General features: G+C 43.0%; 1 protein-coding gene across 2 annotated transcripts in view; it reads left to right on the forward strand.

Moving 5' to 3' along the window:
• The window catches only part of LOC149287163 (WD repeat-containing protein 37), a 39,701-nt gene that overhangs the window by 4,537 nt on the left and 11,891 nt on the right, over window positions 1-23,273 (forward strand). Inside the window, exons 2-11 of one of the 2 annotated variants that reach the window (XM_089493203.1) lie at window positions 1,887-1,983; window positions 4,879-4,974; window positions 6,119-6,183; window positions 6,723-6,806; window positions 10,352-10,487; window positions 12,166-12,237; window positions 14,949-14,993; window positions 15,885-15,961; window positions 17,708-17,942; window positions 20,006-20,147. In XM_089493203.1, the coding sequence (XP_089349329.1) occupies window positions 1,887-1,983; window positions 4,879-4,974; window positions 6,119-6,183; window positions 6,723-6,806; window positions 10,352-10,487; window positions 12,166-12,237; window positions 14,949-14,993; window positions 15,885-15,961; window positions 17,708-17,942; window positions 20,006-20,147 (1,049 nt within the window). The remainder of the gene's footprint in view (window positions 1-1,886; window positions 1,984-4,878; window positions 4,975-6,118; window positions 6,184-6,722; window positions 6,807-10,351; window positions 10,488-12,165; window positions 12,238-14,948; window positions 14,994-15,884; window positions 15,962-17,707; window positions 17,943-20,005; window positions 20,148-23,273) is intronic. The other variant, XM_089493204.1, reaches the window with a different exon arrangement.

The raw sequence follows: 23,273 nt of genomic DNA on the forward strand, positions 1-23,273 counted from the left end.
CGGGGGAGTTCAGCTGCATGCTGGGATACATCGTCTTCTCAGCAGAAGAGACATGTAAGTGCACATCTTTTATTACAAATATCTTTAACACTGCGGTGTGGGGCGTTACAAGCACACGTGCACGCACACACACGCACGCACACAAACACGCACACACACCATTAAATCGGTTTAATGCTGCTTTATTAATTTCAGGATTCTTGAGACAGAACCCACTTAATGTTTATTTTATGATAGAAATTTTGACCCACCACCCCAAAGATCTCATATCCACTTAAAACAAGACATGACTGGAAGCTGGCACAATCGAAAAATAGCGCATTTATTTATTTTTGTGAAACAAAATCTTTAAGTCCCGTATGATCGTGACGTTACTAGATGTTTCCGGTACCCTATAGTTTGCCGACATCTGAAAAACGGGAAGCAGTAGAATAAGCCGGTAATGATAGGAAGTCCGTTATTAATTAGATCTCTGGGAAGATAAGCCAGTTTTTTGTTGTTGGATACTAACTGCAGAAAACTCGACTTTTGTGCGTATTTTATTTACCGGTAAAGGGCAATGTGCTCAAGAAGAACGCGTTTGATAAATGGTCGATGTGATGGATTCACTGTTTATAGAAAAATCTGCTTGTACTCGGATTTGTTTTCCACCCCGATTCCATTTCTGGCAGAGTTTCTTCGATGGGATTATGCAGTTTTTGTATTCTGTATAATAAAAAGTCAAGAGCAAGAGCTCTGTATGGATCAGTTCTAACATAAATATTTATTTTTAGTGGAAATGGAATGCAGGAAGACTTTTTTTTTTTTTTCCTTGTAGTTTTTTTTTTTTTTTTTTGTGCAAGCAAAACTAAGAAATAAGGGATCGTAATACAATTATAAAAAAAAAAAATATGACCCTGAATGTTTGAGGTGGCAGTATTACTCAGTTTATCTGTTACTTTTCCTAAATTTTATGTTGTATATTTATGCACTGAATGAAAACTAGGTGGGTGGTGGGGTTGTGTAGTGGTGGGAACAGGGCAGTGGCCGCCCACGAGAGACCGTAGTATGCCCCTCGTTTCAAGGAAAAGAAGAGTTCTACAAGGACTTTGCATTAGTAGCCTGCCAGCTGCGTTAGGGAGAGGCTGAGGCTTCACAGGGTAAGTGAGATGGTGTGTGTGTGTGTGTCTGGGTCTGTTAATGTGTGTTAGTGTTTAGTGTCTTGTTGTGAGTGTCTGGGATAAGTATGAGTTTCTGCGAGTGTCTGTGTGGGTATGTTAGTATGTGCGTTGGTGAGCATGGTTGTGTTAGTGTCAGTGTATGGAAGTATTAGTGTGTGTCTGCTTATGATCTCCCGAGATCGAGCTCTGAATTAACCCCCCCCCCGATGTAATAATGTATACATATTTAAGTAACCAAAGTTCTCAGGCTGTTTCTTCAAATGTTATAATTCGTTGAACCAGCTGAAACATCTTCTTATAGACAATTGTGACAATTTTCTAGATAACGTATCGGGTTCCTCAGTATCGGTAATGTAAAGCTAAGTGAACAAAGGTTTAGAGGCCTCACAAGACCTCTACGGAGGTACTACGGGCCGGAATATCGGGCAGAACTCCCAGCCTAAGATGCTGTTTCCATGAAAGTTGGCCAGTTTGGGGTGTGTTATTCTTCATAATCTGGCAGGGATACGACATGCTTTTCTGCTCCAAAAGTACTGTAGTTATTGTATGCTTTTTGTTATAATTTAGTATTCCATGTTTTTTTATTTGCTGTCGATTCTGTATATCTGTTGTCTGATTGCTTTTCATGTTACCGCTGTACATAAATTCTGCCTCGTGCCTTGAGTTAAGTTTGTGTTTGAAGTGACCTTTTCTTCTTTATTTATTTTTTTCTCTTTTTCATGAAAGGATTCCAAGCTGCCCTCCTCAGTCCGGAATACACTCATGGACCTCTTTGGGCAGATAGAGAGAGAATTCGAGAACCTGTATATCGAAAACTTGGAACGTGAGTATTGTACTCCTATTATCAAGAAGAGACCTAAACCTCCATCAGAAGAATTTTGTGGGCGACGCTAATCCTAAATTTTCCTTTTACTCCGTGGGGTTTTATGGATTCCTTTATATGTAAAGAATGTGTGTGGGTTGAATGCGGCTTTCATTAAATAATTCATGATATGAAAGGGGTAGCTACAGGGCTTTCTCTAAAAGAAAATAGTTACAATAGAGGAACGTAGGGAAACCAAACAGATGCAAGACACAACACTGCGGAAGCCAGACAAGCTGAAGAAGGAATAAACACAATCCCTCTTCCCCCAGCAGACCGGTCTTCAAGATATCCTTGGTAGTGCTATTTGCCAGGATAGACTGGGTTCTGGGTTTTTGCCGGGTCCGGCTCTAAGGCTGTTGCCCCGTCACCTAGTTCACTTTCCATCATCTGCCTGCATGGTCCATGTCCTGACCTGCTGGAGGGACTGTAGTTACTTGGACAGAATTGAAGAACTTGGGCAACACCAGGCGCCTTTGGCTTCAGGTACCTAGAATCAGATGCAACTTGGTCCTTTACAACATGGCAAAGGCTTATTAGCGATGCTGCACAGAAAGGATGCTAACATGCAAATATAGTCTAGAGCCACCATAACCATGGGGCTTTTTTACAGTGGCAGGTAGGAAAAATCAAATTGCTGTGTAGGGGAAATACTCCTTTTTTTGTTCCTGCATGGAGAGTGAAAGACCAAGAAGGTCCCTCTCGAGCTAGAAACTCGTTGGCATCGGAGACTCCCATTGAAACATGTCCAGAGCTTTCGTTAAATTAGTTTCTCCGCTTGGAGGAATCTCGGCGCTGCGAGTCTCTCTTTTTGTAGTTTTGAAACAAACCCCAGGGAGACCTTTCCCCTTTCTGTTGCACTTTTGCATGTGACATTTTTCTGATTCTTTGATTAAGTAAAATCTTATTCCATGTTTTCTTGATTCGCTTGAAATGTCACAGAATGTTACCTGTTTTCTCCCACAAGCTTTTGCTAGCAGTGGGTGGCTAGCGGCGTTCTGGCTACCCAGATTCAGTGGCTCGTCTTGTGACCTTAAGAGCGAGGAACTCGAAGGAGAAGGCTACTCATTGATCCAAACCAAGCTGGCCTTTGGTGTCAAATTATGGAATACCGGACCCGGTACACCGAGACGGGCACCACTTTTGAGAGAGTCTGTAACAAATAAACGTAATTGTTCTGTTCTTTATTAGCATGGCCGGTAAATTCACTCCCGGCCAGCTGCTACAGGCTGTGAAGCAGAGGTCTGTTCCAGCGATGGCTGTATAATCACGTTCAGTTTTAAGTGTAGCCTTTTTTTCCCCCTTTTTTGGGCAAGTAGGAGAAATTGAGAAGCTGTATTTTCTTGTAATGTGAGTATTCTACTCGGATATCGTGAAGGGACGCAAACTTTGATGCGTTGAACCCAAGCATTCTCCATCAGCAGAACGTCGTGATCGGCTTTTAATGTCCCCTCTAGTCGAAGAGGCTTTAGGGATTGCTTGTGGTGTTACTTGTGTAGGAATAAAATGAAATTGAGATTTTTCCTATTGCTGTATGGAAGTGCTTTCTTTCTTTCCCCTGAATTGCGAAGGTTTTATGTAATAATACCCCTTTTTGCACACGTTTGTTTGCATTGGACCAAAACGTGCGTGATGAGGGAAATGCTTCTCTCCTGGCGGGGGAGCGCAATATAATCTGCGTAGAGACAAATACAACTTCTAGAGGAAAAAAAATACACAACCAGCCTGGGAAAATATTATTAAACCATTTTCTTTTTTTTATTTCAGGCCCCCATAACGCATTTTATAGCCACATAAATGCCCGGCGTGTGTTCGGTCGCCGGCACCCGGGCGAAAGGAATGTTCCATCCCGGCGTCTGATGTTTATTTAGCGTCCGTGTCCCTTCTTATGACTCATGGGTGACCACCGTGTGATCCTCGATGTGTTGGTTAAAATAAAGGTTATGCGACAGCAGGGGCGAGCTATTAAAGCCTGCATCCCCTGCTAGAGGGCTGTGAATATAATTCATTGCTGTAACAGCTGCGTGTTTGTGCTCGGTTGTTTTTCCTCCCCCCATAAAGCTTTATTAGACTGTGAATAAACTTGCAATGTTAAAGGGACAGATTCCGTAGCGCTGTAAGGTCATCATCCTCCTCATTGGAGGATTCTGCATGTGCATTTTCCCCGCTCCCCCAGCGATACATTAAACTGTCCCTTTTTAAGTTATGTTGAATCATGAAAGGTGAGAGTTTGGTCTTCAACCCCTTTGTTTAATGAACTTGGTTAGCGCTTCATAAGAATTTATCTAATCAGTTACCTGTAACAATGCTCTTTAATGCGAACGGCTTGCGTTAAACCGATATGGTTAAAATGTCTTTAGTCACATTAGTTTGTATAGAAACAGCAGAAATGTGTAAACGATGAATTTATTATAAAGGTTTTACTCCATTACATAAATTGGTGCACAAGCCATGCTTATTAAGGGGTAGGATTTAGAAATTCTGGAGGTTTTTACCATCTTTCACCCCGCAGCTCCATATTTACCCTTTCTGCGCTTAAAAAAAAAAAATAAAAATAAAAAATTATTGTAAAACACGGAGTGATTCAACTTACAGCTCAGATAAAAACCCAACAAGGCACGGCTTTACTGAACGGATTCTTAGTAACTTAATATCTGATGGTTTTTTTTATTCATGAAACTAAATAGCGATGAGCTATAAATAAAATGCTTACCGCATTTATAAAAAAAACTAGCAAAAAAAACATGTATTCACATCCGCAACCTGTTTGCAGATTCCCTGGGGAATTCCTTGGGCTTTTAAAGAGGATCATTTGTTTTTCTCTAAATGTATTTTTTATTCTTTCCTTTTTTAAAGTACGCCGTGAAATCGATACGCTGAATGAGCGCTTGGCAGTAGAAGGACAAGCCATCGACGGGGCTGAGCTGAGTAAAGGACAAATGAAAGCAAAAGGTACTTTCTGTAATGAAAGGTAAAACTGCGTAGCTCTGTAAATGTCTATTTTCACCTTCTTGCTTATGGAAAGAATAGAAAAAGAGTCTGCCGGGCTTTGTTGTGAATGAATGAATGCAGCTCACGGCTCGTTACCGTATCAGATTGCAGTTATGCTCGTTATATAAATATACCTCTGCTTGTCCTGTTTCTTCTGCCGAGAATATACGGCGTCCCAGCATGCACCTTGGTTCTCCATGAGCTGTAGTATAGATGTGTGTGTGTGTGTGTGTGTGTGTGTGTATATAATTCAATGACCAAGGAGGCTTTACAGAGATCTCGCTGGTTTAACTATGCATTATACAGGGCCTGCCAAGATTTTCGAGCACCAGAAGCTTGTAGGGGATGTCCTGTCGGCTCACCCGTTTAGTGAATAAGTCTCTTGTCTTCTGCTTTTGTGCTAATGCTTCTCCGGCACACAGTCCTAAAAAATAAAATAAAAAATGAAACCAGATGCGTGTATTTGTGAATCTTGGATTCCGAGAACCCGCGGCTGGAGACAATGTGGTCTGTGAGATTTATTAAACAGAATGGTTTGCGATATAATTTAACATATAATTAATCCCTGGGAAATGCGGAAGAGATTAATCTTCTCAGATCTTAATGTAATGATCCCAGCAGATTTATTTCCTTACATGGTGCTTTGCTATTTAATGGCAACAGAAACTCATTAATTTCTAATGAGGTGTGTGTGTATATGTATGTATGTGTGTGTGTGTATATGTATATATGTATGTGTGTGTGTGTATATGTATATATGTATATATGTGTGTGTGTGTGTGTGTATATATATATATATATATATATATTGGAATTCCCAATACTTGTGCCTCAGGTGTTTTTAAATAGTATTTGCTGGGTGTGCGCTGATCACTTGCTTTTTTTCTTCTGTACTTGGTGGTCATTTCAGCAGCACCCCGGAATCTGAATGCATGCTTTATATCGTTTTATGGACCTTTTATAGCTGTACACGCTTATGTCTCATACGTGTGGCGTTCTAACCACTTGGTGCAGCTTATCTTCTGCGCCGTAGCTGTTTTTCTGAAAATGCCTATAAATGTACCCTCTCCTCCACCCCCCAAAAATGTGTTATTTCTTCCCGCAGCCAGCCATAGTACCAGTCAGCTTTCCCAAAAACTGAAGACCACTTATAAAGCTTCCACCAGCAAGGTGAGATACTTCCTCTGTTACCTAAAACAGCAGCTTTTATGATGCCAACTATCCAGAAAGTACCAAAAAAACCATTCCCGACTTACATAATCGCATATCCACAAGCCTTATTTATACATCTCCTCCTTGGCCAAAGGGCTAACCATCAGCTAGAAACCAATGGCGGAGGTCTGAAAGTCTTCTTATCCTTCATCCGGATGGAAAGGGGTAATGGTTCATAGCTGGTGGGTTTGGGTCATAGCGGGTGATAGCGGTCGGCTTTCTCAGCTTTGGGGTTTATTCAGCCCAGGAGTGAGATAGAGATATATATATATATATATATATATATATATTATATATTATATATTTTATAGATATAGATATAGATGTGATGTAGATATATATTATGTTCAAAGATACAGCTTCTCCATCCTATTACTGAGTTATTACTCTGATAAACTTCATAGTTCGATGAAAAGCATCCATTCTGGGGGGCGTAGTATTTAGGTGATCAGCCCTTACTTTACCAAGATGCTAAATCTCTTGTTTTCTTGCTATAGCGCTCACATTTTTCCCCATGCAAGGCAGGCCGGCCTCGCCACTTCAGAGTCAGAAGCTGGGAAATATGGGGTGGAGACAACTGGGTAACTTTTTTCCCCCCCGTGTGTCCCCGTGTGCATGTGTGGATATGAGCCGGAACACGGATGGTGTCATGGTAGCGGGGCCGATCCCTCTCGCATGCAGGGGCCTGAAACCAGTATTATTAGAAGGCGTCCTGCGTTCTCCGCTTTGCCCTCTAGAACATTGTTATTAACGTTTGTTTCTCCGTGTCGGGTTTTTACGCCCGTTTCTGTGCTTGGGCTGATCGTCGGGTCACACGATATAATGTCGGTCTCCTCCATACTCCCAAATAGCTTTACCTCCAGCCAAGTCGTGGTTTCCACGAGGAACATTAAGAGAGCCCTTGGGTTGCCCCATCAGCTGGCCGCTTCGATAACGTCTGTGATGGGCCATTAAAGGGGTGATATATGAAGCGTCCCGGGGTCAGCTTATTTATAGTCGTGGGTCCGGACTAACTAAAGCTAATACAATGTTTCATGAACGTACCTTCTAACGCTAACACGAGATCATGTTTGGTGGCCTGATTTACAGTTCAGCAGTCAGGACATCAGACCTCATTGCCCATGGAGCGCTCCACATGCACAGTGCTCAGCCGTCAGGACTGCCCTGGGAAATCTGGGACAGACAGACAGACAGCTTTAATCGTAAAGCTGAGGGCCACGCTTTTATGTACATATATATCAAAGTTCTCCTTTAACGTCATGTTGTATGGAGAGCCTCATCGCTGGTTGGAAATGCAGGAGTAAGTGAACGATTTTCATATTGTTAATTTTAACAATTGAGAATATATTGGGTTTCCCGGCCATAATAAAAACAATTAAAAGCTTGCTTTCTCTATATGAAAAGCAGGTACTGAGTGTAACGTCTGTAACGCGAAACCCGCCTTATGCGTCTGTGTGACGGCTCTGCCTGCCCCGTGTATACATCATTTCCGGAACCCCCTCTCATTATCTCCCGTTGCTCTGACGCTTAGACCCGGGGGGGGGGGTTCTACCTGCGGGCCTCGGCAGCAAAGTACAAGACAGATCTGATCCCTGCTTTTCACACTTCTGCACATTAAATAAACTTAAGTAATGCTGCTTACAGATTAGCGTTGGCAATATACGGTATATAGTTTGTAATGTATGGAGCAGCCGTCTTAACCCCCTGCTTATCGATTTTCTGTCTTTCGGAAGCCAATTGTGTTTGGCAGCCTTTGGAAGGATGGGGCAGCGAAAAAGCAGAGCAGTTAAGCATAGGGAATTGATCTATACGATAGCTTTTATTTATGTGTAATATATATATATATATATATATATATATATATATATATATAAATTAAACGTATCCTCGGCACGCTGAAAGGAATGGAAATGTACTATGTTAAAGATACCAACATTTTTTTTTTTTTATTATTTTTTTAAATATCTGTTTGTATATAAGGAACTCCAAAGAGAGGAAACCACAAGAGTTCAAAAAGAAACACAAAATACATGTGAAATTCTCAAAAAAGATAACCAGTGTTTGTAGACAAACAAGTCAGTATTTTTGGTTTCTAGAAGGAAGTTCCGCAAGAAAAATATTTTTCTCCTTGAGCAAGAACCCCAGCGCTGTATACAGGACAAAACCTCATCCCCCAGCGCTGTATACAAGAACAATAATCCCCCCCCAGCGCTGTATACAGGACAAAACCTCATCCCCCAGCGCTGTATACAAGAACAATAATCCCCCCCAGCGCTGTATACAGGAATAACCTCATCCCCCAGCGCTGTATACAAGAACAATAATCCCCCCCCAGCGCTGTATACAGGAATAACCTCATCCCCCAGCGCTGTATACAAGAACAATAATCCCCCCCCAGCGCTGTATACAGGAATAACCTCATCCCCCAGCGCTGTATACAGGAATAACCTCACCCCCCAGCGCTGTATACAAGAATAATACCCCCCCCCCCAGCATTGTATACAGCAATATAGGTTCATATTGACAAAAAAAACTTCTCATTTTCTTCCAATAAACTACCTTTATATGCAGACCTGTAGGCCGCCATTCTTGTCGCTCAGTTTTTGGTGATGCTGTTTGCTCAAACACCACACTGAGCTGATGCTTTATGGCAATTCTAATGAAGTCCGTTCCTCCATAGACTTTCATTAATCAGAGTGTCTGGCTGGACGATTAAGACCAAGCCATTCTATTGTTTACCACTGGCAGTATATTATTTTGGCTATGCAGCTGTAATATTTATGCATTATCATCATTTGTATTTATATATAGCTATAGATATAAACATAGGCTATGGGTAGTTTTAAATAACTGAGCTTTATTTATAATAAAAGCCGGGAGGTGGACAGCTGCCCTTTAAATCTGAACATGACATGGGTCCTGTATAAATCCGTGCAACTAGCATTGCCTGATGCGCCAGCGAACCCAGAATAATGGATGCGTCGGCTATCTCCGCATCTCCAACCATGTTTTAGGCTGAACGGTTTGCCGTTTTCTCTCTCTTATGTCCTTTTTTCCTAGTGGCTTTTTCTTTACTAACCATAGTGTGAAATGCAGTGTATCGCGGATATTAACCAAGGCTTTTGATGAATTGTTTAACAAATGCACTTTGTGTTAATTGGGAATGCGGTTTTTGTGAATGCAGTCTAAACCTTATCGGTAAAGAGAAGATGTGGTGCAGGTTTGGAGTTTATTCATCATTATGGAATTTTTTTCCTATAAATATATAGCTTAAGGTTACATCAGGGGCGCCCCTCCCCCAAAAATGTTCTGACTTAAATTTTGACCATAAATAATAATAAAAAAAATCTGGTTGCGATGGTTCTAGACAAATCCGTTTCAAGATCTCCTGCTTTCAGTTACATTTAAAAACCAGGTTCTCTGCCGCCACGTGACAGCACCGGCTGAATACCAGAGAGGAGCCGCCACATCCACTGTGACGTCGCAAAGCATATTAGCCCTGCCCAGCCCAGCCCCCGCCTTATCCCACCCATCTTCTGCCAATACCTTAGGGAGGGCTAGTATTTTGTTACGCGGGTTCTGTTTGCGCCGTAGACTATTCTGACGTATTAAAGGGGAGATTTATGATGTTGTCCATGATAGACGAAATTATTTGTAAGCTCTCCTGCCTGCTCATGCTTAAGCGAATAAACCAAAAGTATCCATAGTATTTACAATACAACACAGTTTAGGCTTTATATATACCTGGGAAATGTATGGCTCCGGCACCCCCCTTGTGGGATGTGGGCAGGAGTCCCGCTGATGTCGGTGGCGGGTCCCGCTGCTGCTTAAGGGGGTGTCGGATCACTGCGCTCACGACCTACAGTTTTTGGGTAGAATCCCAGAGAAGGGGCGCTTCTCTGAGTCTTCCGGCCAAAACCTACGTACATACATGACGCTGCCCCTTTAAGCACTGCCATGAAGGTGCCGGCGGATCTCGCCCGCAGCGGCGGAGGAAGTGCGGAGCGATCCTCGCTGAACAGGATCCAAAATGACTTATTAGGTTGCGAGCCTCTGGGGTGACGCTAGGAGCTACTTTCTGCTGGCGCCATAAAATTGTTTGTTTGTTTTTTCTCCTTTTTTGCAGATTGTTTCAAGTTTTAAGGCTACAACCTCTCGGGCTGTATGCCAGCTGGTGAAGGAGTATGTCGGACACCGCGATGGACTGTGGGATGTCAGCGTGACCCGGACTCAGCCGGTGGTGTTGGGAACAGCTTCTGCCGGTACCTGGTTTCACTAACAAATTACTAGTTTAAGCGTTTAATGCTCTGTCCCGCTGAGCCGGGAGCTTCACGCGCTGCTTTTGTTCTGTACGCTGTCCATACAATCGCTCTGTTGTGCCGACAGCATTAAACCGGCTAGAACAATAACGTGGGGGTAGCTGGAAACTTGTTGCATTCCGCTGACTTGAAATAACAAAAAATTTTAAGGAGGAACGGTGAAATCTGAGACAAAACCGTAATATTAGTTAAAATATGCATGTTTAAATTCCCTATTCACTGTGTTGGCCTCTACCACTTCTCCTGGGAGGCTGTTCCACTTATCAACCACGCGCTCAGATTTTCCCCACCAAAGACATAGTCAGTTTAAATGCAACAATCCATAATATGCTGCGTATAGGTCTAAGGATTTGGGATGATCTATAATGCATGTAAATCACAGAATATCCCAGAAACCATTGGAAGGGTCACATGACCTCACAGAATATCACACAGCCATGGGAAGGGTCACATGACCTCACAGAATATCACACAGCCATGGGAAGGGTCACATGACCTCACAGAATATCACACAGCCATAGGAAGGATCACATGACCTCACAGAATATCACAAAACCATTAAAAGGGTCACATGACCTCACAAAATATCCCTGAACCAAATGACCTTACCTCTATACATTTTTATGTTACTTTCTTATTTTAATATTAATATTTGTTATACTGAAAACTGGGGAAGTTGACATTTTAACTTCTTAGCTGCCGGTTGCATTTTTGTCTTCTGGCATTTGAAGGTTTAAGTAGCATCTATTTTATGAATTCCATGGCCATTTTTGTTTTTTTATATGAACTCGGCAGCGCATCCGTTACCCTAACCGGTTATGCCAGATTAGCCGTTGCCGGTCTGTCTCTGGGTTCCCCATTGATATTCAGGTCCAGTGACGAGGCTTATGTTCATTTCCCACGATGCTCAGCGAATCATTAAAGGCTTTAAAGCAGACGTCTGTTTTGCCAAATCATTTTCAGCCCTGTAGGTCCATACTAAAAAAAGCCGCATGTATGTAATAGAAGCCCACATATATGTGCATATATATAGATCATAGGAGCAGCCCTGTTATTATTCTATAACAGGATCTACATTATTATCCCCCCCCCCCCATTGCTGTATTTGACCTGTTAACTTGCTGAACACAATCTTAGAGCCAGCAAATCGATGAATTCACTTGCGTGGCTGAGCCTTGTGGGAGTCTACCTGGAGCAGACTGAACCCCGGGGGGGGGGGTGTCCTGTGCCCGGATCTGACCCAGACGGCTGTCTGGTTTAACGTGGTTTCTCCAAGCAGGCGCGTGCGGATTAACAAACCCCGTGTTTGCAGTTCAGCGTTTTAATCTCTAGAGCGTATTTGTTAGGCTTTTGTGAATAGGTTACCTATTATTGGCCGGGGTCAATAAGTCAGGTTTTATAGGTTTATTTAAGGGTGTCGGAGCTTATTAGATGTTATAAAATCCCTGTTTTGGAGAAAGTAAGTGCATAATGACATTTGTCGAGATAGTAGTGCAAACAGGCATGGGGTGATTAGCGCACCCTGGGAATAGTGAACAGTAGTGCCCGTAAATAAATACTCCTGCCACCCGTGTATGTTTGGGCTTTCTCTTAAAACCTCCCCCCCCCCCCCTTTCCTTAGATCACACAGCGCTGCTTTGGAGCATCGAGACTGGAAAATGCCTTATGAAGTATGTCGGCCACGCTGGATCAGGTAAAAATAAAATATATCTATATATATATATATTATATAAAAAGAGAAATGCGATGATATAAAAGCTTCCCCCGGTAATCCGGTATAACGGCCGCTATAACAACATTCAGTCCAACAATAATAAGCGAACGTTCTCATTACACATTAACCTGAGCAGCACTATAAAGTTACTCCTGTGTGCGGGATTCGCAGTCCTGCCGGAGCACCAGGAGTTAAGGGGTGTTTATTTCAGCAGAGGTGGTGGGACAGCACCTTTAAAGAGCCGTTACGCTTTACAGATCGGATTCTCTGCTGTCTGAAGGCGCTGCTGGCGTTACGGAAACCGGATAAATAGTCAGATGCCGACCGTCAGCACGAGGCAGGTGATAATGCTCTCAGCGCGTTCGGCTGTGAGATTAAACTGAGAAAAGGTTCACATCTCGCTGGGTTGCGTGAGATCTCGTTAATCCCATCCTGCTGCTGGGAACACGGTCCGGCAGTGCCTGTGCATGCGCACCCGGTGTCTCGTTCCATTTCACTCATCAGTAAGAGCGATACTGCATGGCTCTCTTGCTATTACACCGGCTCCCCGCTCTCTCTTTATCCAAAGCATCGGTCCGACAGGCAGCCTCAGAGAGAAGTCGCCCGCGACGCCCCGTCCTGTCCGGGTGAAATGGTTCTGAACCGGTCCGTAGCTCTCCCTTCTCCGGCTCCGGCTCCGCTTGTATAGCTATAAGCCAGTGAGGCAGACGATAATGGGGAGCCGTCGTCTAAACGGTTTATAAAGAGCTGAGATGCATGTAACCCCTCTTCTTATTTTTAGAACACTCTGGCATGAGACTTATTGATTAAAAGTTATCTATGTGATGTAAATCTCATGTTACACGAGGGAAATCAGTATTAATACAGAGATTCGGATTCTATATCCGTACTCTCACTAAATTAAGTTTTCCAAAATAATAATAATAATAATTCTATTTGTATGTGTCCTCAAAATACTAAACAAGCACTCTGATTCCTTATCATACCGTCTAGGGTAAGCAATAGAATGACTCAGTCTTATTCACCCAGTCGAACACGCTGACTAATGAAAGTCTGTGGAGGAACGGACTTCATTAGCATCGCCATAAAGCATCAGCTCAGTGTGGTGTTTGAATGGGGGAAGTCACCCAACATGTCAACAGTGACAACCAGGCCCGGACTGGCCGGTGGGCCGGGCCGCGGCAGGGCCGGATTAATTTAGGGGCTGATGGAGCTGCAGCTCCAGGCTCCTACCTTAAAATAGGCCCAGTCAGGACCGGACTGACTGGGCCTATGCGGCCTCTATGGTTCGCATTAACGCAGGGCATAAGGGGCACCTGCCCCTTAAGCCCGCCGCAACTGCGACCGGGTCCGCCACTCTAAGGGGCCGGGAAGCCCCCACCAGGGCCGGCCTTACAGGTGTGCGGCCGCACATGGTTTAAGTTAAAACATCGGGGTTTCTTTTTTTACTTTATTTAACATCCTCCATGTTAAATAAAGTTTTTGTTAACTTTATTTAACATGGAGGATGTTAAATAAAGTTAACCCCCCCCCCCCGACGTTTTAATTTAAGCCCTGGGCAGCCCCACACCTGTAAGGCCGGCCCTGGTGGGGGCTTCCCGGCCCCTTAGAGTGGCGGACCCGGTCGCAGTTGCGGCGGGCTTAAGGGGCCCTGCGTTAATGCGGCCGCATAGGGTAGGGGCCTGGAGCTGCAGCTCCATCAGCCCCTAAATCAATCCGGCCTGGTCGCAGTTGCTGCTTGCTCCGGCAACAAGGTAAGTAGGGTGAGGGAGGGGGGTTAGATAGTGAGAAATTGGGAGAGGGGGTAGATAGTGAAAAGGGGGAACATAGAAGGGGAAGATAAGATGGGGAGAAGGGGTAGTGTGAATGCGTATGAGAATGAATGAATAAATGTGTGGATGAATTGTGTGAATGATTTGTGAGACTGCATTAATGAATGTGTTAATGATTTGTGTGAATGAGTAAATGCAAAGATGGTACATGAAGGGTGGGCTTTAACAATAAATAAATAAATAAAAATGGGCTGCACGGGCTTAAATGCCCGGGCCTATTTTTTGTCCCAGTCCGGGCCTGGTGACAACCTTCAGAGAGTGTATTGGAACAAAATGAGATAAAATCAAGTTTTTGTCAGTGCTGATCCACATGTCTGTACTCAGCGCTGGGGGTGGGGGGTTGTGTATGACTGTATACAGCGCTAGGGGGGGAGGTGCATGACTGTATACAGCACGGGGGGGGGGGGAGGTGCATGACTGTATACAGCACCAGGGGGGGTGTATGACTGTATACAGCACCAGGGGGGGTGTATGACTGTATACAGCGCTGGGGGGGTATATGACTGTATGCGGCGCTGGCGCCGGGGGGAGTGTATGGAAGAATAAAAATGGACTTTTATGTGGGACTTCCCCTGAAAATTATGGAAGGAGCTGGGAGAACAGAGTTGTCAATAATCTAGTAACCGTTTTTTCCGAGCAGAATGTTTGGGGTACAAAGTGATCAGGAAAGTTCAATTGATTTCTCTGGGGATAAGAACACGTTTCAAACTTTCAGTATCAGAAAAAAGTATCAGAGCATTGTTTATTCAGATCGTTGTTACGCATTGTTTGTCGGTGAAGTCCGTCGCCATGCGGGGTCTCGTTTCCGCGCGTTTAGGAGCTGATACTCAGTTTCCCGTTTCTTGTTTTGGTTTGCAGTAAACTCCATAAAGTTTCACCCAGCAGAACAGATTGCTTTGACAGGTAAGAGGATTTGGGTTTTATCACTTTTATTATGGTTTGGTCATAATATATGTGTGTACTATATGCTTTGATAAAACCACCATATTTAACTCCATAATGACCAGTGGAGATTGTTTCTACCACAAAAGCACGGCCCTTTAATACTTATAACATTGGAGAATTAATTTATTAAAGGGAATTCTGCAAGATTCAGCGGAAATTAACATCCATTCGTCAAATAATTGTAGTTCATTCTGAGTATTGGAAGGATGTGTGTGTATAATATATATATATGTATATATGTATGTATATATAGGTGTATATATATAGATATATATGTATGTATATATATATCTATGTATGTATTTATAGGTGTATATAGATAGATATAAAGTCAGTTCAAAGAGTTCTTTACATGGTTTCTCATGTTAAGGCATCTCTGGTGAACAAACCAAATGCCAATGAAGAATACGTCAAGATTTTTTAAATACTTATAAACTTTACGCCGTTTTTTGTAATTGGTTTGAATAATTTAAAGAATGACCCTTGAAGAAGAGGCTGTTGCAGCCCTAGAAAAGGCTGTCATTGGGCGTTGATCTAGTTGCGTCTTTTGGTACGTCCTGTATAGGGATAATATAAGAATTCACTGAGTTTTGGTAAATTATTTAATTTCAAGTATCTATGTAGCTGTAAGACCCGAATGCTTATTACTGGCCCTACTATATGTATATATATATTATATATAAATACTAATATTCAAGTTGAGTTCGATCTGCAATCCGCTAGCGGCGCTGTATCCGCACAGGGAAATCGCTGTATGCGGGCAGCGCCATAAACCCCCATTAGGATGATATAAAACTGCATTAGCGTGATCTTGTGAAACGCGTTGACATTGTGTTTCTTGTTCCGCAGCATCTGGAGATCAGACGGCTCACATCTGGAGGTATATGGTGCAGTTACCAGTGCCGCAGCCGACAGCCGACACAAGTGTAAGCAGAACGCTCTCCAAATACAAGACAGAACGCCCCGGGGCGACATACTTGGGAGATAAGGAAACGCGTTGTCATTTTTACATAGCTGTGATTAAAAGGCATATGTTTCCTCTTCCGCGTTGGGGGAAAATAGCAGTCGGTTTGCCCCTGGTTAATCTTTACCTTTTTGAAGGCTCGTTATGCCGCTCTGGTGTATTCGGTGGCATTGGGTTAAGTCATTAATATTCTATTTCAAGTCCGAATGGCTACGATAACGTTGATTTTAGGAGTGACAGCAGGGTATGTCCGTTATTATAAAGCAGGAGGAGGATGCTAATGTGAATGTATGGCTCTGTACGGTGATCCGGGTGCTTGCAGATAGTGAAGTAACCATGATTTATTCCCAAACTCTAATAGTACAGAGCCGCGCAGCGCCCGGGCCCTTGGGTGCCTGGAGGTTGGATCAGCCTGCTGAGCGTATCCACCCTTACGGCCAACCTCGACGAGCTTCTGCTGCACGATGAGCCCGGATGACCCCAACGGGCCGTAAATTGCCAGACCCCACAGATTGAGTTTTGCATTATTATTATAATTGTGTCATTTCACATAATAAGCTACTGCCGTAGACCCAAACCCTTCGAAGCTGCCTAGGGGGCATTCACCAAATCCCCCCTCCTTGTATCCCTCCCTTTGGTGAACGCATTCCGTTGGCGTGGCCGCTGTCCATTCGTGGCTCATGCTGTATATGTCCATATTTGCTGAACCCCGTATTACCCTCATATTCCATATCTCATGACCTGTCCTACGCCTTTAAATCCAGCTCTTAGCGCAGCTTTGTATGGAGGAGATCTGGCTGATTACTGCCGCTCATCCGGTTTCAATCTAATCATTGTTTTGGTTAATTAACTGATTTGTTGCTAGTAGCCTTTCAGCAAATTCACTCCCACGAACCCGCTCATTCATTTTATTTATATATATATATATATATATATATATATATATATATATATATATATAAATATTTATAATTAGGCCTGCTCTTCCTTGGCTTGTACCCTGCCAGGATCTGTAACCAGTGATGTGGTTTTAAATCCACGGCCATGCATTAGACTTGTCCTTTTAACTCTCCAGTCTATTTCATTTCTTTCACTCTCTTTCTGTACCCCTCACTTTCATGCTTTTATGTCATTTCCTGTTTTGCTTTCATCTGCTTTTATTTTTTGTTGTGTGAATTATGATTATAGAATTCTGGAATGTGGAATAGAGAGAAGGGGCTCAAATAACCTTAAAGAAACAATCTGTCTAATTCGATGCAATTGGTGTGAAGAATAGGGAAACAGCGCCCTCTGCTGGCTGCTCAGTGAAATACACATTTTAACACGGTGAACGCTGCTGCGTCGGATACGGACATCTAACGTCCGCAGGTTAAAAGAATTGTAACGGATCTCGGTACCCCAAGATTTCTAATACACCAGAGACGGCTGGGGTGCGATTCTATTATATTCCACTACTATACCAATGTCCAAAATGTTTACTGTGTTAAAACGCTACTGCGGTAAAGAGGCAAGTGATGGCATATGGTGAAGAGGAAGCAATGCTTCTCCCTCTACATACATTTAGTTTATACTAAAACACAAAGCACAAAGGCTTTGTGAATAGATGGTTTGCTTTCTCACTGCGCTTTTGTGCTAAACCGAATCATTAAATCGGTTAACGCAACGTCTGCTTTCGCTGCGAGTTTTAACCCTTCGTTATTTCCCGCAGATATCTGGAGAAGAGGAAGTGGATTTCTCTGATAAAGATGAAGCGGATGTGGATGGAGACGTTTCCAGCGAATGTCCAACGGTCCGAGTCGCGTTGACCTCTCTGAAGAGCCACCAGGGAGTAGTCATAGCGGCAGACTGGCTGGTCGGGGGAAAGCAAGCGGTCACGGCCTCGTGGGACAGAACGGCAAACCTGTACGACGTGGAGACGTCGGAACTCGTTCATTCTCTCACAGGTATATGGGAACACCATAGGTGCTTCACCGCTTATACAAAATCCATGACATTCCAGATGAGTTCTAACTTGGCACGTACCCTGTGACCGTCTACACCGATAACACTATGAGCACCTGTCTAATATTGTGTAGGTCCCCTTTTGCTGCCAAAACAGCCCTGACCCGTTGAGGCATGGACTCCACTAGACCTCTGTGCGCTGTGTTATCCGGCACCGAGACGTTAGCAGCAGATCCTTTAAGTCCTGTAAGTTGCGAGGTGCGGCCTCCATGGATGGATCTGGGTGCTGTGTGTTCTCCAGCGACGCACCTGGCCATCCACGTGATGTAAAAGGAAAACGTGATTCATCAGACCGGGCACCTTCTTCCATCACTCCGTGGTCCTGTTCTTCTGCTAACTGTAGGCATTTTCGGCAGCAGACAGGGGTCAGACAGGGGTCTGCGGCTACGTGACCCCATACGATGCACTGTGTGTTCTGACACCTTTCTATCAGATCCAGCGTTAACTTTTTGAACAGTTTGCACTATAATGTTATGGCTGATCGGTGTATATTCTGAATGTAATTTGAAGTCCAGGTGTGCAGGTTCTGTGGTCTGAGGTGGATATCCTTAGAGAGACATCGTGTGCTGGGTCCGGGGTTCTTGCCTCATTTATAACCAATAAAAATCTATTGATACCTTGGCCAGCGCAGCTCTTTTAGGCTGGAGGCAGCGGTTTGTCTTTATCTTACTTTCTCTTCCATTGCTCCGTCCTTTCGCTTCTTCTTCCTCTCGCTGCTTTATTCCTTATTCAGCTTTCACAATTTCTTGATAAACTTGCGCAGACTCTGTCGTGGGTGTATATTTTCTCCTTCGTAGTCTCCCATTTTTATTGCCTGTACTAGCGGTGTTACCGGCAGCTTGGTTATGAAGCTGGCTATTTACTAAACGGTTCCTCGGTGGCATTGCTTGGCTAAAGCCCAAGCCGGGAGACTTTCTGCCGATGGATGTCACCGTAACTCATACCTCCCAACTCTTCAAATGGCCAAAGCGGGACCCTTTTGTTTCAGGGGGTGCGGTGAGATGGGGAGGGGGCTTTTCTTGAGACTTTTAATGTCCGTTTGAGTCATTCAGTGTACCCCAACGATGTGTTTAAAATAATATTGTATTTTATGGATACATTTTAGTGCGTAAACGCCTTTCCTGCTGTTCCTATACCCATTACTGCCACTCTTAAGCCTCTAGAGCAACTCTTCTGAGCTCCTGCAAAACTGATGAACATCAAGAAATGAAAGGGGTAGATAGACTATTCTGCCGGGTGGCAACGACGTATTCCGATGTGTCCTAGGGGGGCAGGTCCGGGCCCCTCTGCTGCATCTCAAGGGGCCGGTTACCCTATTGGGCGATGGGGCACCCTGTACTGGCATTCCTCAATGGGCCAGTTAAAGGATGAGATCGCAGATCTCCCCAACTGGCCCATTACCATCATGGAGGTCTGTACTCCGTAGTTTACTCCAGTCTCGGGCGACACATGCAATAAACGGAGCGTCGGGATATGATGTCACGCAGTCAGCATGGCGGCTCAGAAAGGGTGGCTTTTGGAGCTGTCCTGGGTTAGGCCTGGGGCAGTGCTGAAGGTAAATATGCCACTCGGAGAGGGATGCGTCGGCATGAAAACCGGCAAGTGAGCGTTGTCAGGTTTCCACGAGATTATTCAAAAACAAGGCAGAGAAATGAAGACGCTTACGTGCGACTGAACGTATATTCTTCACACATCTAAGGTGATCACCTGTGCACAATACATTTTTGTAATTAAATGCTACGTATGCTCCGCGGGGGAGGTGCATGTGATATCTCTGATGTCTCGTGGCACGGAGGCCAGATCAGTGCTGTTACTTCTCCAAACCTGTCCGTTAAAATATTGAATCCACCTGATGTAATGCAGCATTGCTTTTATAACGCCATATAACGACATTCAGCTCGAGATGACCCTGCGCGGTTCATTAACCGCAGCAGTAAATAACGCCGTCCGTTTAAAGGGAAGCCGGCAGTTTGTGTTAATAATCAGTTACTATTTGTGATTTCAGGTCACGACCAGGAATTAACCCATTGCTGTACGCATCCCACCCAGCGCTTGGTGGTGACGTCGTCCCGTGACACAACGTTCCGTCTGTGGGATTTCAGAGACCCTTCGATACATTCTGTGAATGTCTTCCAGGGCCACACAGAGTAAGTGCAGCTTAATGCGTCCCTAAGACTTGCAAAGGGGATGAAAGCGTTTTTAGGTTATGGAAGATAAAACGCGGTGTTAACCCTTCTGTTAAGCAAATAAACCTTAGCCGATATGTTTTTTGTTCATAATAATTATTTCTAGGAAATACATGGGCATTTATCTCTATGCGTAGTGATGTATGTAATGCTATATTTAAAAGTGTTAAATAAAGCAGTGTAGGTGGAACCACACCTTTAATATTAGGCAATTGTTTTTTACCTAATGCTGAGTACCTGGCGGGTATAAATAATGATTTCAATCAATAATGTGTTCTTACATAATTTGCTGACATAATTGCAAAAGGGTTTTCTAACGACCTTTAAACTTGGATCAGCGAACACAACATGGCATTGGAAAACAGGAGTGATGGGAGTGATAAAGGGCCATTGGAACACAGGAGTGATGGGAGTGATAAAGGGCCATTGGAACACAGGAGTGATGGGAGTGATAAAGGGCCATTGGAACACAGGAGTGATGGGAGTGATAAAGGGCCATTGGAACGCAGGAGTGATGGGAGTGATAAAGGTCCTCTGTACTCCTATGAAGAGATTCCATTAAAAATCATCCATTTCCAGCTACAATAGTCATTTACAACATTAACCCCGTCTGTGCTGGATTTCTGATCCATTTAATGTTATTTTAATGGACAAAATTGGCCGTTCTTGCAAACTAAGGGACATTCTAAGTGACCCCAAACTTTTGAATAGTAGCATATGTTTATAGGTATGTATGTAATGAATTAATATTGCTGGTTATGCTTTTAACTAAGAAGCTCATTGCTTCACTGTTATCCTTGTTGAAAGCAAATTTTAATATCCTTTCCGAGTTTCACGACCTTATAAATCCAGTCTATTTTTATGAATTTCCCTATACCTTTTTAATACATTTTAATTGGATCCTCCTATCCCACCTGTGCACTTTTTTTTTTTTTTCTCCCCGTAATAAATTTGGATTCTAAATCTGTCCCGTAAATATTCCAATTTATAAATCCGTAAGCTTATTACTCGGTTAGTAATACTCTCGAGTTGGAGCTCGCTATCTGAATGAAGATTTACTACAGGAATATGGCTTGTGTGGACTATTTGAATGCTCCGCTTGCCTTTTCATAATTTCATTGCTTCTATATCTTAATAAAGAGCTTTTCTTAAGAGCGCCTGCAGCTCAGCGATAAGCCTCGGCTGGATGAGAGACGCCGCCGCCGCAGCCGCACACACAAATTTTAACAAACCCACAATCTGTCCAGGGTTTGCCCGTAAACAGGGCTTTTAATGTATGATTTTGCACATTGCAAGTCTTTGTTATTTTGAAGAATCTTTTTTTTTTTTTTTTATTTTGACATAGTTGCGTTTGGAATGTACAAATATGTGACTAAGTCTTAAAAAAAAATTGTATGTTATGGAGACGCGCCAGCAGGTGGCGCTCAAACTATACCAGATTTAAATCGCTACTTCATGAGTTAGGTTTCCACCTATGTTTAACCCCTCCGGTCCCAGAAGAATGTGGTTACATACAAAGCCAGCTGTCTTTTTTTTTTTTTTTTTTTTTTTTTTTTTTCCCCCCCCAAAATTTTTTATATATATTTATAATATATTTTATTACATTTTTTATATATATATTTATAAAATAAAAAATATGTATTTTATATATATAATTTTTTTTATATATATTTTTAATTTTTTATATAATTTTTTTGCAGAAATTATGTACAATGTGTGTGCCTTTTTAATAAATAGAAAAATTGTGTTGATTCAGAGAGGATCAGGACCTCTAAAGACTGCCATATCTTATGTCATAGGTTAAGACCCAGAGCCTCTGCTTATATTATTTATATATATATATATATATATTATTTATAGTGCTCGTTGTTGTCGTGAGCGCTACCGGGTAGAATAAATTGCCTCCAGTGCTCAAATCTTCAGCATTTTATTCTCTGCTCCCCAAATCCAGCGCTTAGGCTGTCGCTGCACTTTGTAACAGAGATTTAAGGAAACAACAAGCCAGCGTTTGTAGGAGTAAAGCTGATCTTTCTTCTTTTGTACCAATAGCAAGATGCTCTAACGAGGGCCAGACGCCAAAAAAGAATACAAACCTGTCGACCGTTCTGAGAAAAGCGTATATTTCCGTCTAATTGTTGTAGACGGCACATTTCACTAACGTTGGCCCTGTCTGCCTTATCTTCCACGGCGCCAGCCGCTAAACTAAATATCGCGCCGACTGACTTATTATTTATTGTGATATATATAGTGCCATCATATTCCAGAACGCTGCGCCGTGGAACATACAAAAAGCACAAGTTTCACATTGTCTTAATTGTGCAAAACCAGTAGACCCCCCCCCCCTTTTTAAATTGTTGAAATGTCTCCATTTTACCCCACCTGTCACCCACTTTTATTGTTTAATTGTTAATATCCCCAGTAAGGTGTTTGGTGTGGAATACAGGAACAGGTCTTTCTCTTTACGGAATGGATGTACAAAGCAAACCGAGTCGGCTTTATCATTCAGAGGGATCGGTGCTTGTAAATAATTCGGCAGAATTGTGATGAGTAAAGATGTTCTGAGAACCCGCGCAGGCTGCATACAATTACATGTTTAATGTAAAATTACCGTGGATTGGACATGCTAACTAAACGAGATTAAAATAAATAAATGTAAAAAAAAAAAAATTCCCCCTGGAAAAGTAAAGATTATTTCGTTTTCTGGAGCTGCAGCAGCTTCGTTCCCCTGTAACTGTAACGATACCTGTAATTTCTATACATGTAATCAATTAATTTATTATTCTATATTACTTCTATGTTCATTGACCTTTTTAAAGGGGGGGGGCTAACACCCGGTATACATATAAATGATGACTACGGATACACACAACCCTGTGCAACGTGCAAAGCTATGGACCCAACGAGGATGATCCGGTGTACATTGTCAAATAGCAACTTTCTGCGGACCGTATTGTCGAGACTAAATAGTCGCTTTTTACCAAATATGTCCAGAACGGTTATACAGATTTTTAGTAAAAGTGCACCTGGCAGCTTTCCGGGTTGGACCCACTTTAGCTGCCGGCACGGACTGGCAGTCTTGAACGTCTT

The sequence above is a fragment of the Sceloporus occidentalis genome, unplaced genomic scaffold (assembly GCF_023333645.1).
Source record: "Sceloporus occidentalis isolate IW3139 unplaced genomic scaffold, rSceOcc1.0.p SCAF_63, whole genome shotgun sequence".
Taxonomy (NCBI): domain Eukaryota; kingdom Metazoa; phylum Chordata; class Lepidosauria; order Squamata; family Phrynosomatidae; genus Sceloporus; species Sceloporus occidentalis.